This window comes from Vanellus vanellus (assembly GCF_965231255.1).
Source record: "Vanellus vanellus genome assembly, chromosome: 1".
NCBI lineage: Eukaryota > Metazoa > Chordata > Aves > Charadriiformes > Charadriidae > Vanellus > Vanellus vanellus.
In genome coordinates this window covers 51,873,255-51,892,439 of record NC_138905.1, presented here as the reverse complement: position 1 = coordinate 51,892,439, position 19,185 = coordinate 51,873,255, and the positions used below count along the sequence as shown (strand labels likewise).

The 19,185-nt window shown below is 47.3% G+C and overlaps 1 protein-coding gene across 1 annotated transcript in view; it reads left to right on the top strand.

Moving 5' to 3' along the window:
- Positions 1-17,705, top strand: part of NTN4 (netrin 4) — a 48,788-nt gene extending 31,083 nt beyond the window's left edge. The window contains exons 4-10 of the mRNA XM_082498362.1: positions 494-620; positions 1,948-2,136; positions 8,253-8,469; positions 9,183-9,295; positions 10,456-10,524; positions 12,305-12,475; positions 15,955-17,705. Coding sequence (XP_082354488.1) covers positions 494-620; positions 1,948-2,136; positions 8,253-8,469; positions 9,183-9,295; positions 10,456-10,524; positions 12,305-12,475; positions 15,955-16,091 — 1,023 coding nt within the window. The 3' untranslated portion in view covers positions 16,092-17,705. The remainder of the gene's footprint in view (positions 1-493; positions 621-1,947; positions 2,137-8,252; positions 8,470-9,182; positions 9,296-10,455; positions 10,525-12,304; positions 12,476-15,954) is intronic.
- Positions 17,706-19,185: the final 1,480 nt, after the last annotated feature.

The following is a 19,185-nucleotide window of genomic DNA, read 5'->3' as shown; positions in this document are numbered from 1 at the left end:
TTCTTTTATTTTCATGCTTATTTATGTTGGTGATGTCTGGACACACAGAGCTGGGTACTGAGGTTGTGTGTGCTGTTGCTGCAGGTGTGCAAAGGTGTATTGATGTTTGGGAGGGTGAAAAAGAGAAATGTTTTACAGTGTTTCCCAAGGATGCTTTGGATCTTGGCTTCTTTTAATCTCTCCAGGAAATTCATGCTGCAGCTAGAAACTCTCTGCTAAAGGTTCTTTTAGATGCAAAAAAACCCAAAACCTGCTGTGATTATACAATACCATGACATACAGATCCACAAATACTGATCTAATTGAAAGTGTAACAGCAGAATATTTGCCTTTGACTGAATTAGACACCAAGACGGACATCACGCTAACCCTTTTTCTTGTCTATGTAATAGCATCTAGCTGGTGTGGTATCTCCTGTACATGGGCATTGTTCATGCCCCAGAGACTCTTTGGGCTTTGCTGTGGGTGATCCTTGCTCTCTTTCCCCTACTAGGTCCATGGGAAGTGCATGTGCAAGCACAACACAGCAGGGTCCCACTGCCAGCACTGTGCCCCGCTCTACAACGACCAACCTTGGCAGGCTGCAGATGGCAAAACAGGATCCCCCAAAGAGTGTCAGTGTAAGTAGCCAGCCAGGAACAACATCTCTAGAGCCTCTGTGGGAGTGAAACACTTCCTCCTTGTGTGCCTTTCTCCTCTGTTTCCAAGAGGCAGCAGATACTGGGGTGGTGGGCAGGTGCTTGTGGAGCAGCTCAGCGAGTGGAGAGCCAATGCCACACTCCTGCCCAGCACCCACCACATGCTTGTATGGGGGGAACAGCCCTGTTCACAAAGCTCCTAGCTTGGACATCCTCACAAGACCATGTTGTCTGTTGGTTGGACCTTTCTGTGGGACCCAAGTGCATCTCCTTGAGATATGGTCTTCTGCTGCAGGCAGACTGCAGCCCACCAGGGTGCCTTGGAGGTGATGGGAGGCCAGCATTGTCCCCTCCACGGGCACCTCTGACAAACACATTTGCGGGAGGTATGGCCTTCTGCTGCTGGACATGGGCTCTGCTCACCTCCTGGGGACTGGGGGCAGCAGGTCCCCTGAGCTCTGGGGAGGTTTGGGGATTACTTCTGTGGTGCCGGGGAGGGATGCTCAGGGTTAGTGCAGGCTGCATGGGACCGCAGAGATCACAGGGAAATCTGCTTCAGTAACAGCAGCAGTCTAGCCAGAAGGGTGCTGAGGGTTAACCACGCCACCCTGGAAGTTTTGCAGACGTGCCGAGTGCCATCTCACCGCCATGGCTATGATGCTATCAACACTTAAGCTACCATCAGCCTGCATATGTGGGCTGCAGTCATACTGCAGTATGGGTGTTCCCCAAGGGAATGACAGTGAATCCCTGTTTGCACCAGCAGCATTTGATGAGCAGGGGTTGGAACAGATCTCACCTGGCCCCTGACTTCAGGCGTGTGGGCATCCAGACTGCCTCCACTGCCAGCACAGGGAAAGGGGGATGCTCGCTCTTTCTCACACACCTCCACTTCACCTGCCTTTTCCCTCTGTCAGATGCAAGGAGCATCCTGGCAGCACCCATGTGGCAGATGCTGTACGGAGTACTGCTGATTTCTAAAGCAGGGAGGGAAGGATCCTGCCCCAGCAGGACCAGTCAATGTGGGAGGTCTCCCTGCACTGGCCTAACCACGTTGCTGTCCTTGTACCAGGAAACCCATACTGGAAATAAAAGAGTCAAAGAAATTATTTTTTCTTGGATGTCACTTCTAGAGGTTGGAAAGCGTGAATGAAAATGTGATGATACTTCATGCATTTGAATTAATAACAGGTTCATAGGTCAGGCCTCCCATTCCAAAACATGGTTTGGGTTTTTGTGTCTCCTTTCTGTAAATCAACATCTTTCACTGCCTTAATGAGTCTTTCTGTTCCCTTTGGCTTTGTCTCAGCGTGCAAGTGTAATGGGCATGCCGACACTTGTCATTTTGACATGGATGCGTGGCTGGCATCGGGCAATCGTAGCGGCGGCGTCTGTGATAACTGTCAGCATAACACGGAAGGGCAGCACTGCCAACGCTGCAAGCCGGGCTTCTATCGGGACCTCAGGAAGCCCTTCTCTGCCCCGGACGCCTGCAAACGTAAGTCAGCAACCTTGTACTTAGTAATATGCTTCTCAAATGGGAGAGTGTCAAAGAAAAGGGGAGATCTTCCTGCCTCTCCTTGGAGCAGCCTTCTTCCATCAGTAAAGGACAGGGAGCTCTTTGAATTACCTTTCTGATGCTGTTTGCAAAAAGCAATTGTGCAGTTTGCAGGGCAAAAACCTGCAGATGCTGTTGACAAATCTATCCCAAGTACCCTGTAGCTTAGGGGCAGGGGAAGAGAGATGATTCATTGACTTTCTCCTGCTATTTTTGGAGGGCAAAAGCTGCATCATGTTTGCATGTTCTCCTTGTTTGGTGATTACCGCAACCTCAGAAGCAGGGTTCCTCAGCCAACATGGGTGCAGCTGATAAATAGCATCGCCTACCAGTGCGTGTTCGTGGCAGCAGCAGGTGGGTATGGAGGGAGAGACGGGAACACGAGTTAAGTGATATTCCAGAAGGCATGACACCAAGGAGGTCGGGCCAAAGGCATTGACTTGGCCACATGTGAAATCAAATACTTCCCAAGCAAAGGCAGCGATCCAAAAGCCACGCTCCCCAGGGACCACTGTGAGCAATGGTGACTCACTGTGGGGGACTCCGGATCCCCAAACCGGGCCGAGCACATTACACCGGTCAGCTAAATATAGGGTGCAGGCGTGCTCTCTGCTCTGCGCCTACAGCCACCCACCAGCTTCGCCAGATTTCTCTTCGCTGACCCAAATCTGGAGGAGGACCGTCATGGGTGGCAAAAAAAAATCCCACTGACACCCTGCTTGTGTCATTTGAGGGGACACTGAGCACATCTCTCTCCCATCCAAAGGAGAAGTACCTGCGTTTAAAGGAAGAGAAATCCTTCTGGGGTGGGGAGCTGCAACCTGGGCTGGGAGGGTGTGTGCAGTTTCACTTTCGTCTACAGGGTCTCGTGGGGAACAATCACTTTTGTCCTGCTCCCTTGCTGTACATCATCCTTGTGAGACTCCCAGTGGCCCCATCAGCCTGTTGCAGAAGTCCTCCTCTTCTCCACCTTTCACCTTGTTGCAAGGAGGAGCAGCAGCAACAGCTGAACCGCCTCTTTTACAACCCTAATTCTCTTTATGAAAACAGAATTGACCACAGTTCTCCATTACTTGTGTAAATAATTATTTCGCTGCTGTAGTATGTACACAAATTTGGATTTTTAAACAGTGCATTTAATGACTTTTTAAAGTTCCTTTACCTACTTGTGTACACTGAAGTCCCAAGTCTTCTCTGAAACATCACTTCCCTCCATAATTACTGGCACAATTTATGCAACAAACTTTTGTTTTGGGGTCTGATTAGTAAAAGAACAGGTTTAAATCTTGCACTTCGACCCAAAGCAGGGGTTTGAGGGGTTTTTCCTAACACCCGTAGATTCAGCCTTGTTGATAAAAAAAAAAAAAAAAGGATTAGTTGACTCCTGGCAGATAACACAGGACAAAAGACTGAAATAAATTCTCAAGCTTCAAAACATGCTTTTACTGGGGTTGTGCTACCTTCACTAGGATTGTAATTCCTGATGCTCTTTACGTGCCAGTTCCCATGAGGGAAGAGGACACACTTTTCTGAGGTCATTGAAGCCAAGCCAAGCTTTGGCACTGATTTGAGTGTGGTCTTCTGAACAGCTGAAAATAACTCTCTTCACCTTGGAGGTGGTAGGAGTGGCCGCCATCTCCTGTGATGTCTCATGCAGCCCATCAAGGAGCTGGAGTTTCACAAGGGACCCATCATAGGGTTTTCCTGGTGCCAAAATGCCCAGTCCAAATCCTGTGGCTGTTTGGAGGGTCTGAGAGGAAGTCAAATGGCACCTCCTGGGCTGGCCAGCATGGAGCCTCCTTCCTTCCAAAACCAGATGGAAACAGAGGTCTCAGGACGTATCGATGCAAAACAGCCACAGCTCGAAGGGAAGGCTGCCAACAGTGTGCGTGTGCCTGTGTGCAAGTTAGACCAGCACTAATGAAGTCAGGCATAACAACACCTCACGGTAGCCAAATCCCAGGAGACTCGACTAAAAAGTTTCTCCCAGCCCTTCTGGGCAGGAGGAAGCTGTAGAGATGAGATGATTAACGGATATTTTTGTTGACGTGCTTGGTCCTCTCGGATTTCTGCATTCATGTCTAAATCACTGGCCTGTGGCATTCCACTTTCCACATTTTTTCCCCCAAAAAAGTGTGCCTGACATAAAGACTATAAATTTGTTTCTGTTACTCTTTAATGCAACAATCCGGCCTCTTTATGGACCACTATGTATTCATGAATTCTGATATTTAAAGGCCAAGGTAATATATGTTTGACAAGAACTGTAAGATAGCCTTGAGTACAGTGAGAAAAAGTCTATATTTATTTACCTTCTGCACTAAGTACATCTATCTTTTTTTTTTTTTTTTGGTGTTTATGAATTACAGAGCATGAAGTACTCAACATCTCAGGGAGACAATTTTCCACGGCATAAACTGGGTTCCCTAAAAATGTAGGGGTTGTCTGAATGCTTTGCTTTCAGAGACCTTATTGCTCCAAACACACAGATTATTTCTCTCTGGGCTCTTCAAACCCTCACAATTGCTCTCCTCCCCAAGACCCCTTCACCATTTTCCTTCTCTCCCTGCACCCAGGGACCCGGCATCTCCAGGGGAGCCCGGCAGCTTGCAGGGCAGTAGCAAATGACTAATGACTGTTAAATTAAATTATATAAGACCGATTACAGTCTATGCCTGGCACATTTCCAAGGGCCGGGCCATGGTCTGCAATAACAAGGGACGTGTGTGGTGCCCGGCTATTTTTTCCTGGGAAGGCCACGGCATTGCCTGCTCGCTCCTGGCTCAAGGCACCGTTATTGCTCAACCACGGCGTAACACTGAAAATTTAAAAATGCCAAGGTCAAAGTAAATAAAGGAGTTGTTAAGCCATAATCTTTAAGGATACTTTAAAGATTCTTGTAGGCAGAGCGTATATAATATTTGCTCAGGAGTAGGTGTGTACCCGATAAAACGAGACGTTCTGCCATTTAAAACAGCAATCTGATGACTCTTTCCCCCTGCCATACCTATCGGTCCTTTTCTTTACACCCCTCATGAATTTTTAAGCTTCAACTACAGTATAATTGCAGACAATAAATCAGGTTTTATAATTGCTGAGTTTATTTTTGGTTTTCCACTGTAGATTTTTGAGGGTAAATATTTGTCATTTCCAAAGGTTAGCTGGCTGCTGAAGAAACCACAGCAGTATCATCGATCCAGGGTGGGGGAAATCCAGCCCCACTGAAGTCCCACTCACTGGGTTTCAATCCCAATCAGCACATGTGATGCTGGGACAGGCAGCTGTTAATCCATATGTACATGGAAGTCACATGCAAAATATTGTTATGTAGTACAGGGTGGCAAATTGGCGTTTTAATGATGCTGCTTATAAATCGAAAAGAAAGCAAAAAGATGGAGCTTGTGGAAGGTTTCTCTTGGTCCCAAGCTAGTGGTGCCCAGTCAGCCCTTCTCTCACTGGAGCTCCCTTGGCCATGGCAACCCCCAGCCCCCCCAGCGGGGTAGCCACGGCACACGAGACAGGCACTGTCCCAAAGCCTCACACTGCAAGTCTTGCACTCTGTGCCTGTGTATCCACCGCAAAGTGCCATCCAACACTGTCTGTAGCTTCTTTATCTGCTGCTTGGCTGCTCCTCTCACCTTGCTGGAGGTGGCTCTCCTACTACCAGTGCTACAGTGAGGAGCAGATTGGGTGGAAGGAGGAAAGTGGGGTCTAAATCCAACACTCAGTACCGCAGACCATGAGGGAGCTGCAGCTGCCAAAATATTGTATACTCAGTCTTGGAGTCCTTTTCTTCCTGTCGTTGCCATAGTATGGAAGCACTTGGTCCTATTTTCATACATTTTTTTCAAAGTTGGTACACGTTTACTGTGTTGTAAATCTGCCACCCAAAGCAGCCAGATTAACACCACTTAATGCCATCGTGGGCCTCCACCCAAGATGCAAGACCAAAAACCTTCAATTCATTGGCCGCCGATGGAAAGCAAGTTGACGCTTTGGTAGCTCATTGAGGAGCAGCCAGGAAGGAGAAGGGCCATGGAGGGGGGTGTGCAGCCCTTGTAAAAATGACCAACCTTTACAACACATCTCTTTGTAGCTTTTCTTAAAAACTATAGCCAACTACATTCTCATTTTTAGTTGCCATTTTAATTGCCTAAGAGCTTGCTGCTCTATTTTTTGTAACAGCTTTTGTAAATTTAATATTCTTGCCTCACCATGGTGGTGCCACTGCCATTAAATTTCCATTAGGAAAAACAATGCGTAAAAGCATTGTCTAAAACATAAAAAACACCAACCCCCAATAGGGTTGGGTGTAAAACTCAGCTGAAACCCAACCGAAACAGGACCAAATCTCTCTCTGAGCAGTGGGTTTAGCTCCCTGACTGCAGCGGAATAGAAAAGCTTTAAGTGCTTGATATTTCCCCTGAAGGGGCTGAGGAATGCCAGAAATACCCACCGCATCTAGTAGGAAAAGAGAGCATTTGGCTATATGTGTCAGGTGTAAAACAATTCACAGACTTCAGGAGAAAGGTATGTGAGTCTCGGTGAGCGCTGTTGAAAACTATGCTATTAAAGGTACTGGAGTTCACTGCCTGCAGCTAGTTATGCAGTTTGTGGAGAGGCTTTCTAATCTTTTAATTTTATATAATTATATTTGTTTGGGAATCAAAAGGGTGGGGAAAATTTGGGGATTACTTTTAGATTTTAGAATTGTAGTCGCTTCTAAGTTAACTGCCAATATTAATCTATCCTTTAATATTTTGAAACGACATTCCAGGTATGTCAAATCCCTGAAACCACAAAAATGTTGTCAGAGCAAAGTTAAAAATATGTACGCAGCAATAAGTATTTTAAGAGAAAGAAAGATTGCGCTGCATGCAATGGCTTTTCTGCTTTATCGCCTTCACAGTTGCAAAATAGAAATATTTGTATTAGAATTTGGTGAAAATTTTCTCTCCAAATGAAATTTTCTCAGGAAATCCAATTTTTATGTAAATGGAGTTTTAGACAAAAGTCAGTCAGGAGGGATTTTTTCACCATAATGCTCAAGGCTGACTGTAACACATGGTGGTCAGAGAACCAAACCCTGAGGGAAGGAGAACACAAGTCACTTGGCTACTGGTCCTGCAGGGCACTGCATTCCCAGCTGGCCAAGCCAAACGGTCAGAGGTTTGGCTCACACTTCTGATGACTGTATTTCTGACCTTTGAAAAGATTAACATCTTTGGGAGAAAAAAGGTTGTAGTCTTGCAACAGAGACAAATTACACCTATAGAAAAGAAAAATCCTAAGAAGTATGCAGGGAAAACTTCACACCACCTGTTTTAGGGTATACTTTCTGATTTGTGAGAATGGTCATTTATCCTAGAGTGTCCCAGTACACTTCCAGTGCATCATTCTGCTGCAAGGGGCTACAGGGAGAGGAAAAAACAGCAGCCGGTGTTCTGAGATGTGCTTTGCAAACCTGTGTCCCAGAGTGTACATCTCTGCATCTCTAAGCCATCCACGGCCTTGTTCTTTTTTAATGTTTTGAAATGATGGCTTTAAAAGAAAATCAGACAAAGACAGAGGGGTGCTTTTTGCTCAGCCTCCACTTTAATTAAACGACCATTCTGAGATGGTTTTTTTTAACCTCCTGGCAGCAAGACAGCTGTTATTACTTTAGAAAGCAATTATGTGCTGATCCATTTTTTGGAATGAAGCACCTCGACCCTGATTACACAGCTGCTTAAACATCTACCTCAGAGCAGGCACATCTCTGGGTACTTTGGATTGGAGTCCAGATGTTGTAAGGGAAATAGTAAAGGCCTGTCTGGCAAAACATAATGCAAAACAAAGGTGGTTTGACTAATTAAGATACGTCACAAAAGTTAAAGCCGTATGGTTTCTAAAGGGAGATTCTGGTCATATTTATATAGGCAAGAGGAATAAAAAAAGCCCAGAAACATCATTGGCCCTGGGCAGAGCGGCAATTTCGCAGGCATCTCCTGCGCCTTCATCCCATAGAGCTTTTGCACTCACAGATGCTCTCTCTTCCCCCACGGTGTCCCCTGCAGCCTGCTCCTGCCACCCCCTGGGATCAGCCGTGCTACCCCTGGGACCCCGCACCTTCTGCGACCCCAGCACCGGCGACTGCCCCTGCAAGCCCGGCGTGGCGGGGCCCCGCTGCGACCACTGTCTCCCCGGCTACTGGGGCTTTGGTGCCTACGGCTGCCGCCCCTGTGACTGCGCCCGCAGCTGTGACCCCCGCACCGGTGACTGCCGCAGCAGCAGGTGAGCTGAGGGGTCCTGGTCACCCCCTCTTCAGCCTCAACAATCCCCCCACAATCTCCATCCCAGGGAAGGCAGTGCTCCAACCCAGTTTATGCATGGCACGCAGCCTGAAGAATATCCATTATATAAAATATTTGGGGTTTGGTATGGTCAGGAATTGGGGGTGGAGCGGGAGCTGAGGTTGCAGTTCACCTGGGTGCCTGGCACATGGTGGCAGGCACCGGCGAGGTTGGATCATTGGATCTTGGTGCAGGTGTTAGTGCATGGGGGGCTTTCCATAACCTTCATCATTGCTTCATCCCCATGAGCAAAATGTGAGTCTTGGGGAGATCTGAGTGAGAGGAGACCACAGGGTTAATATTGTTGCTGTTGCAATTCAGCTTGCATTGACAGCGCTGGACTTAGAGTCAGCCTCTGACTTTTAGAAGACTGTGCGTGTTAATAATACCCCACTCTACAGAGCATATATGTGGCTTTTTTTTACCACGCTGGGGATATTTATAGCATATAAATCCCTATACCATGTTTTAAACCCCACTGACAACACTGACCCACTCTGACAACAATCAACCTGGTCACTTTCCAAAACTGCCCTTTACATTTAACACCACCAAGATGTGCCACCACATTGTGCCCAGAGGACACGTTGGTGGTGGCCCAGCTTTCTGCCAGTGCCAGGATGAAGGCTGACCATCTCCCTTTTCCCCCAACAGCTCGGATGTGACCTGGCACCATGAAGCACCACCTTTCCAGGCGGTGTTCAACGACAGCGAGCCTGCCTGGGGCTGGGAGGATGAGCAGGGCTTCTCGGCGCTCCGGCACTCTGGTAGGGTGACGGCTTCACACATGTTTCCCTGCCCCGTTCCTCCTGCCAGCAGCCAGTGTGGATACAGTCTTCTGCACTGGCTTGTAATTGGCGCCCTGGCAGTTGCAGGAGGGGATGGACGTTCCCCCGTTAATGTCCTGTGCAACCACCTCCTTCCCCTCCATGAGCCGGAGGAGCCTTACAGCTCGTCCCATCAATGTAAGGACGTGCAAACTCTGTAGGGAGATGCTCCATGCTGAAAGCCGGCACCCAGCATTTAGCTGGCGGTAAGGCAAGAGTTGCCTGCCTGAATTTGCAGCCCCAGCTCTGAATTTCAAGGCTGAACATTCTTTATTTTGTCCACCGTGTTTTAAATGTGTCTTGTGTATTCACCAGAACTACTACATGTCGGACAAACTAGCAACAATATTTGGAGGGTGTTTTTTGCCTCATCACAGGCAGGGAATTGGAAATTTCCAAATAAAAATTTATTTCCCCAGTACCATGTCAAGTTTGGCCTCAGTTGCAGCTTATGGTGCAATTCGAGCATGCCTGGCATTTCAGCTACAATGTCAGCAGGGGAAGTTATTTCCCCCCCCCGAGTCTGAAGGAGGCGGGTGCTGAGTGAGTTTGTCCCCACGGCGCAGCGTCAAGCCGTCCTCCCTTGCAATGGCTGCATGCAAGCAGGCAAGCGTCATTTCCTGCATTTTCAGAAAGTGGCATGATAAAATCTCAAAGATACAATAATTGAGTTAATTGAGGGGAAAGCTCTATCATTTGTCTGGACAACTTCATTTTAAATGTAAATAAGTATATCATGTTATTCTTTGTTCTAAGATCACGGAAGTCATTAATCTGCCTTAACCTTTGCAACATTTCCTTTCAAAATTTTGTCTGGGACATTACGGTGTGGAAAATACCGTGGGGAAAGACATGCGTGTTATTTGCATCTCAAGGCAAAATAATAAGGCCTTTGTTTCCCTTCTCTTCAAATTGTAAACAAGGAATCATTGCCCTTGGACTAAGATTGTCTATTCAGCCTGGATCTGAAAATAGGGGTGGTTCTTTGCATGGGGCTTGTGAACCACGTGAAAACCTCTGGCAGGTCCCAGGCTCTGCCTGTGAAGGCTCCCATCTTTTAAGCACAATCCACAGCTTTTTGCTTCCTTCTTTTTCCCCAGGTAAATGCGAATGTAAAGAGCAAGTTTTGGGGAATCCCAAGGTCTTCTGTGGGATGAAGTACACCTACGGTGAGTTTTGGGTGAGGGCGTAAAGGGAGGTGCTGCGAGGCAGTGCAAGAGTGTAAAGTGTGAGAGGTGCTGCTGTGTGCACCGTTCCATCCCTGCAAACCCATGGGCAGATGTTTGGCTTTTCCAAAATCTGTAGATATCATGGTGCCAAGTCAAGGTGGGTGATGCGTCTTGCTCTGTTACCCACCTCTCTTGCTACCAAAATACTCTTGTGCCGAAATCATGGGAGGACAAGAGGTGGAAGAGTCCCTCAGAGGTTGTCTAGGTCCAAGACAGACTGGAAAGCTTTCTTAACAGAAACGAGTCACTAAAACTCTGTCTGTAGACCAGGTGCCCCAAGAACGGCCTAGAAATCACTAAATCTGAATTACACCGAATGTAAGGAGAGACAGTGGTCACCACATAAGCCACTACATGGAGAAAACGGCTCTGGCAGCTACTGGGAGCTTCCTCCTGTCAACAAAGTTCAGCTATTGCAATGGGAGGATGTATATTGTCTATGTGTCTGTTGGATTTAAATGAATGAGAGGAGGCGCTTTGTTTCCAAAGACGTCTCCGGTGCGTGCCAGTGAACCACCTCCTTCATACCGCAGCAGAGCGAGGAATGCTCTGTGTAGCACTCCCTTCCTTTCAGTCTTCCAGCGGTCTCTTGCACCTGTTTCGTCTCGCACTGGAGTTGAAAATGCACAGAGAGATAACCCCTACCTCTGCAGGCTGCGAACCAACCCACAAAGGGAAGTTCAAGGGGCCGCCAGCTGTTGAAATATAGCCCTGGTTTAGCGATATTAGGAAAAAAAATCTGATTCTGCTTTGCTTTGCTCCCTGGCCGCGATAGTGACCGTGTTTAATCTTGCAAAAGATAAGAAATAAAAAAAAAAAAAGTCACAAACCCCCCAAGTTCATAAATCTTATCTACAGTGCACTCAGGCTTCCCACCCTTTTATCACTCGACATGCAAAGGTGTCAGCTACACTGGAGAGACAGGTGAATTATGGGGCTCATCATGAGCTTCAGGAGGCCATACTGTGGGAGTAGAGGTTTCTCTGAGCTTCCCAAAGTGCAGCACTGAATAAAGCACCACCATATGGTGACACCTACCACTATAGGCATCAGCATGGTCAGGGGGAGGCTCACGCATGGGACCTGAGCCCTGAGCCTCTACCGCACAGGGGCTCAGCAGGTGGGATACCAGGCAGAGAGAGTGAGCCTGTGGGTATCTGCGAGCTCAAAATGCTCCGCGATTTGCCTCAGTCCCCACCAACGTCTCAGTCTCCGCCATTGAGTTTGGATTTGGTGGTTCTGCAGAGCAGGAGGACCGACAGTAGGAGTGCTCACCAGGGCGGGATGGGGGCAGCCCCTTGCACCCCTGCCTGCTGCCTGGCCTGCCCGGGCTGAGGCTGGCAAAGCCTCCAGGTCCAGCCCTAAAAGCAAGGCTTTCTGCTTGATTTCCGAAAGTGCTAAGGAAGCCAAAGTCTTTGCTGAGCTCTGGGCGAAAATGGGGCCCTCACAAGTTTTGAAAATCAGGTCATTGGACCTCTCCCGCTGCCCATGTGGCAGGTCCAGGGGCCATGGCCATACCAACCGGCAGCATTCCTGCACTCCCCTGGCCGCTGCACTGACCCAGGGCTCCCCAGCAAGGAGCATTGGGCTAGCTCCACTGTAATGAAGTAATTGTCCTCACTACTTAGCCCAAACACCTGCATTATACCAAAAAAAATAAAAATCGAAACAAAAAAGACTGTTGTAAATAGTTCTTGGGTTTGAATTCATGTCTTCCCAGTGATCAAGACAAAGATCTTGTCAGCTCATGACAAAGGCTCCCATGCAGAAGTCAATGTGAAGATCAAGAAAGTCTTGAAATCTACAAAGCTGAAGATCCTCCGGGGCAAGAGGACACTCTACCCTGAATCCTGGACTAACAGAGGCTGCACTTGTCCCATCCTCAATCCTGGTAGGTTCAAATCCCTGAGCAGTTCATCCCCACCACGTTTACACAGATTTCATTCCCACCCCTCCGTCCCCTCATGCCAATGAGCTGAGATTGCAGCCTCGTGTTGATTAAATTATTGGCTGTTACATCATTTGTATTCCAACATCAATATCCATAAAATGTGAATTTGTAGAGAAAAACTTGTTTCATTCTATAGACTTTCAAACATACGATTCTCTTTATGAAGCATAATGACAGTCTTACAGCTTTACCAGTCTCAGTCTGTTCCCAGAGGGAGGGAGGTGCATATCACACCATGACTACATAACATATCTTTTCAAAACTAATACTAATTTGAATCCATAAAAATGCATTTAAATCTAATTTGAGTTATGATATTGTACTGGATTTCTAATCTAAACTCAAGGGAAGATGTCTCTTTGAATGTAAGGCTAATTTGCATCTGCAAGATTTGGAAGAGATTCTCTTACACAGTGAGAGGGCAGCTTTGGCTTCACAGTTTTTTCTCATCTTCTTTCACTGAAATGGAGTATAACCAGTGGTGGGTAAACAGTGAGTGCACTCTCTGGTATGGACGAGGAGATGCGGACTCAGGGTTTTCTTCAATAACGCAAAACTAAGCTCCAGCTGACACACCTTTCTTTACAATTCCAAGATAAACCAACAGTTACCAACTAATTCAGATAAAGGGTTTTCTTTCCATGAGGCACACACATCACTTGGAAATCACCGATTGAAACGTCGACTTCAGTGCTGAGACATCCCTTATGTGTACAGCACTCGGAACTCCCTTTGGGGGGAAAGTGCTGTCTGTGAGGCCAGATCACGCAGAAAGGTTATTCATTGATGAGGTGTTTGCGGTCGTCTTTCATCTCCACCGGAGTCACTGTCTTTGGCTTTGAAGGCAAGCTGCCCTGATAGCACAGCTGTAGTCGGGAAGTCTCGTCAGGCAGAAGGGTCAGATCGATCAGCAGCGTTAGGCAGGACTTTACTGTTTAAGCACAGTAAGACTTTGGATATTGGTAAAACACCATAAATCTATAATTAAATAGATTGCAGCTGTTTTATTTTCCCATATGCAATGCAAACACAAGCAAGAAAGCCTTAATATGAACCTGGAGGAATGATGTGGAAGCTGTCAGATGCTGATTGTGCAGGGCATCCCCGCAGCTGACACCCAACTTTGCAACTCCAGTAACTTCAGAGGAGCTTCACTGATTTTCCCCAGCAGAGAAAAAGACAGCAGTAATCACAGAATCAGTGAAGATCCCTTGGGCATTAGCAGAATGGTGGAGGTGCAACTATCTTTAGGGACACTCCAGGCATCTGACACATGGGGTGTTACCCCCTTGCCAGCTCTCATGATTTACACTGCAAAGCTTGGTATTTGTTTGAAATGCAGCTGATGTAGTCCCATGAGTATAAATTAATCTCAGCTTTCATGTTGGAAAGAAGTTGTGAAGTTGGGTCCTAACAGGAAATTTGAAAACATCAACTGGGTGCATCTTTAAGATTCAATCATTGCAAAGTGGAAAAAAAAAGGATCCCAAATCTTTTTAAAAATTTCATTATTTTCTTCAGCTACCACATTCATTTCTGGATGGTCAGCAACACTATATTAGTAGATTTAACTCTCTCTCAGAGTAAGAGCTTATGACCTCCAGATGAATAAACCAAAACCAGACAGATAAAAAGCCAAGCTGATGTAAAACAATTTCCTGACTTATAGCTACAATGGAAACTCCAAGCATTTATCAAATCTCCATGTGCTGTTTTCAGACGATAAATGTGCTTATGTTCCTACGAGAGGATATTCAATACCCTTGCACACCTTCCCCTGTGCATGCACCCACAGAGGCAGGTTGGACTTCTGGAGGGACACTCAGCCAAAAAGTTTAAAGGTCTCAGCTGTCCGCAAGGTCCCCTTCTCGGCTCTGCCAAGCACAGACACAGATATGCAGAGAGCTGCCTGCACCACCTGCACCACTCACAGCCTCAAGTCCTGGCTTGCAGCATCTCAGTCGTTTGATTCCTTTTATTTTTACACTCCTGTAATGTCTGGTTGACAATCTAGAAAGCCCTACTGAATCAGCAACCACAGCAGTATTTTCTTGCTCTCTGAGGGTGCATGCCACGTTTCTGTCACAAGGGAGACAGATTCAGGAGCCCTTGAAGAGTGACGTTTATAACAGCAGGCTTGACATGGCCAAAACAAATGTCTTGCAAAGGGTGGTACTGCCAGGCACATACCCTTTGTTTACTTGGCAGAAGAGATGTGTGTCCCCAAAAACTCAGATGAAGTAAATAACAAATGGTATTGAATTAAAGAAAAACATGCTTGACCTTTAACTAGGGGACACTCTCACTTTATTCTGAACAAAATGAATACCCAAGAAAACATGAGCAGACTCCCCGCTGTGGCCCGGATGGAGCGGGTTGACCAAGAGCACTGGGAAAGACCCATCTCGCCCAGGCTAGTTCATACCACCACGTGGTGCTCCCCAGACCAGTGCGAGGAAGAGGGTGTAGTTGGGAGCTCTCATGCTTGCTGTACCACAAGCGTGCTTCAGTGGGGTGCTGGCCCTGGCAGGGAGCTCCTCCTGCCACAGGAGGCATTACCCTCCTTGTTATCCCCATTTATGGCACGTTTGTGGCCCATTTTAGCTGTCAGGGTCTGTGACAGTGCTTCTTTAGCTAATTCAAGCCAAAGACTTCTCTCTGTCCCCAGCTTAGCAGTTATTGCCTGGCTCCAAGCTGTCTTTGGGTCGTGCCCTGAAAGCCAAGTGCAGACCTTGATGCCCGGGGCGAGCCTTGTGGCAAGTGCTGCAGGGATATGCTCCAGCCCTTTCTGGCAGCTTCTGGACACCAGGCAAGGCTTCACCAGATGCTGCTGTCATGTCTCTAAAGCATCTGGTGGAGGCAGAAGTTGAGGCATCTCTTTTCAGTGTGTCTGACACCCTCTCAGGCTCTTCTGGGGTGCTCGTGCTGGCAAATCTAGTATTGCCTCTCATCAGGGTCCGGTGTGTCGGGGACATTGGCCATATTGAGCAAGACACCAGCACTGGGCCATCCTGCACAGTCATTGCTGGAATGTGCTGAACTGACTGATTCCCAGGCCCAGGTATATTCAGGGAGGCGTGAAGTTGGTGGCTGCCAAATGAAGGCTATAGCAGTTCACAAACGAGGTATAAAAACTTGTAGTGCAGCCCCAGACCTCAGCTTCCATTTATATTTAGAAGCCAACAAAATCAAAGTTTGTATGCTGCATGTCACTGACTGATATGCCACAGAGGTGATTTTGCAACAGATACAGACAGAGGCATAGATACACAGATATATGAAAGAAACAATATGTATAAATATTTGCTTCGTATAAGTGCTTTTTTAAATGGGACTGGATATCCAGGCTGAGTTTGCAGCATCAATAGGCCTTTTGAGCATAGTGCTGTGCAGTTCCTGACCACTTTGCTGCTTTGCAGGCTTGGAGTACCTCGTGGCAGGACACGAGGACGTCCGAACGGGCAGACTCATTGTCAACATGAAAAGTTTTGTCCATCAGTGGAAGTCGGCTCTTGGAAGAAAGGTCCTGGACATTTTGAAAAGAGACTGCAACTAGAGGTGTGCAACCACCTAGGGGCATTTCTTTATGCACAAAATGCAACAGACTTCACAGAGAGGAGACCTCTAGGATGAAAACTGGAATGTAAGAAAATAGTGCCAAAACGTGTAGCAAGGCGTTCAGAGTTGTAAGCGCTGTCTAATTTAACCCTTCCTGGCCAACGTTCATTGACTTGCCTGTAGCTTCCTTGCCAGGGGCTTGCCTGAGCCCAGCTCATCACTACATTGAGGGAAACAAAAGGAAGGGTGGATGCTTGTCTTGCTCCAGTGAGATGTTGGAGCAACTCCAGTGAGATGATGAAGCCACTGATTGCCCCAGACTAAATTACCACTCTAGAGAGGGAAACCATGCCCACGAGCTAAAGCTGAGAAGCAAATCACTGCTGCCAGTGCCACCAGCACAGATCCTGAGTGACTTCCAGAGGCTCTTGGAGGATGCTGTGGATGCTGAGGATGACTGCTGCAGCGGCGGATGGGCACTGGCGACAGCGTGGCAGTGACAACCACTTTCTAGAAACACACCCTCGGATTAGGACGTGGCACCTGTCAAAGAGAATCGAGCACTGCGTGCTTTTAACCAGGTCACCCCTCTGAGGGTTTTGGGGGCTACATTCTCTGCCAGTGCTGGTGAGAATGGAGCTGCTGGAGTGAATCAAATCCCTCTGCCATGGCACAAGCAGAGGCCAGCCCTCCACCCACCACACAGCCACAGAGAACAGCCTGCTCCCAAGGGTGCAGCATCTCTGAGCTTTTGTCCTTGAAGTGTTAAAAAATGAACCTAGCCCTAGTGTAAATATTTCATCGTATAAAGCACTTTACTACCTGCCACTTCACAGTGTGGGAAGTCTATTTGTGTTGGGGAAAGAAGAGGTTGAAGGCAGCACGTGAAAAAAACTTCCCTGAAACAGAAGCACTCCTGAAGACACCCCCCCCCAGTTGGATGGCGTTAATGGTATAAAGGGAACGGCCAGCCTGGCACTGGCCACTCAGAGTATCTGAGGACACAGTCTGAAAGATAAAGTATTTGCACTGAAGTCCCAGCTTCAGACCAGCACTTGGACCCCGTGGGCAGGACTCCAGCGAGACTTCACAAGCAGCGTGAGAAGAAGAAGAGACTTTGAGACAAAAAATGCAATTGCCAGAGGAGAAAAACTCTGCCTGCAGGAAACGGAGTGGATGCGGAGAACAGAAAGGACTTGCATTCACATATCACAACCCAGTGATTCATGGTGGGCCTGGAGTTTATTTTATTTTTATGTTAGTATTTAAAACTGAACATTTTATGTTTTCTTCTGTGTTATTGTTTGCAATATATAGGGCCATTATACTTCCTTATTAACACCAGTATGAAATATAGCACAGTTTACCACAGTTTTCAGCACTAAAATATATTTTTTCTGTAAAGCATTTTTCAACCACGTTGCATAGTGTATTTTGTTCATGAGTGTGAGGGGAAAGGAAAAGAAGACATACAACACCAGAAAAGACACGAGTCTACCAATCCGCTTTACGTATGTATTTTTCTTTCAAGGTCCTGTGGACTCACAAAAAAAAATGATACTATTTTGGTAATTTGTTTTTATATCTCATTTATGTAATAAATATAATATGATTCCAACATCTTCATCTCCTGTTACTGCTTACGCCCCTGGCAATGCAGTCTTTGTGCCTGCACTAGAGAGCACAGCGAAGGTGAAGCTGGGTAGGGAGAAGCTGCCACAGGAGATAGTTTCCTCTCTTGGGGGTTAATATTCACCATAAGGTAAAAAACCAAGCAGCATGGATGGCTTTTAGGAGGCTTAATCATAGGCTCTTCTCAGAAGAAGGGGAGTTGCACCTAAATATTTTCAAAGCTGGCCAGATCCTTGCATCCACACAGGCCTGATGGCTGAGCTGCAGAGCAGTTACCCACAAAAAGCAAGCAGGGCATGACGGAAATCGGGCTCACTCCCTACATTTGAAACACTGGAAACTGTAAAGGTGGAAAAAAAGGCTGTGAGAAATGAGTGCTGTGGCAAAAGGTCTATAAAAACACTGCAGAGTGAAGTCAAGCATCAGAAATGAGCAGCCAGGGGGGTCAAGGCATAACCCGCAGTGTGGGCAGCAGCTCCCCGGGCAGGAGGTTAATCAGTGACCACCAGCGCAGCACGCTGTGGCAGCACCCATCTCCCCAGCAGAGGAGGAGAGAGCGTTGAAAGACTCCTCCTATGGTGGCACTTAGAGATTAAGAGCCTCCAATACCTCCATTTTGGTTTAAAACTTCACGGTTTTACCTTCTTGATATATTTTAGCTTAATTTTATTTTAATGCCATTAGAACTACAATTGCAATGGCCAGCTGGTTAATGTGGCATCGTGAAATCTGGAAGGTGTGAGCGGAGAGGCCCACAGCCCCAGCGGGCTCGAGCATCATGGGGAATGGGGATGGCTCCAGTGGCAGACACTGCTTATGGCACGTTGTCTGACCGCTGTCCTAACCTTGGGTCTGTGCACTGGTGGTTTTATGAAGGAAAGGGATTAGCTTCTGTAGGGCAAATCTGCCCATGAGGGACTTCTGTGAGAGGATTTTGGCTGGAAGGAGAAATGTCCCTTTACCAAGAGCAGGGCAAGCTGCACTTCCCTCCATCCATATGTGACAAGATGGCCAGCCAAGCCCTTCTCAGCAAGAAAAGCTTGTTCAGACAGTAAATCTTTGCAACTGAATTCATGGAAGAAACCTGCCTGGATTCTCTGTTTAATCCTGTCTGTTACACAGATAAGAATAGGATGTCTTTCCCTGCCCACCTGAGCAGATTTATTGTTTGACAACTCCAGGAGTAGCAATGCTTTCACCGGTCCTGCTGTGTGGCAAAAGTCAGTGGTAGGAAAACCAACCTGGTCATAATCAAGAGTTGGCAGAGAGCCGGTTTGGGTGCACAGCAGCATCCACAAAAGGCTCTTTTCTTCCACAAATACCCCTCTGGCCTTACAGATAAGAGTTGCTGATGGAGGCAAACCTGGCAACTTCCCAGAGGCTGAGCTGCCCCTCTCTGGACCATGCTGCTCCTGGCAAGAGGAAGGCAGAGATAGGTGCCAGGGTTTCAGGGACCAAAG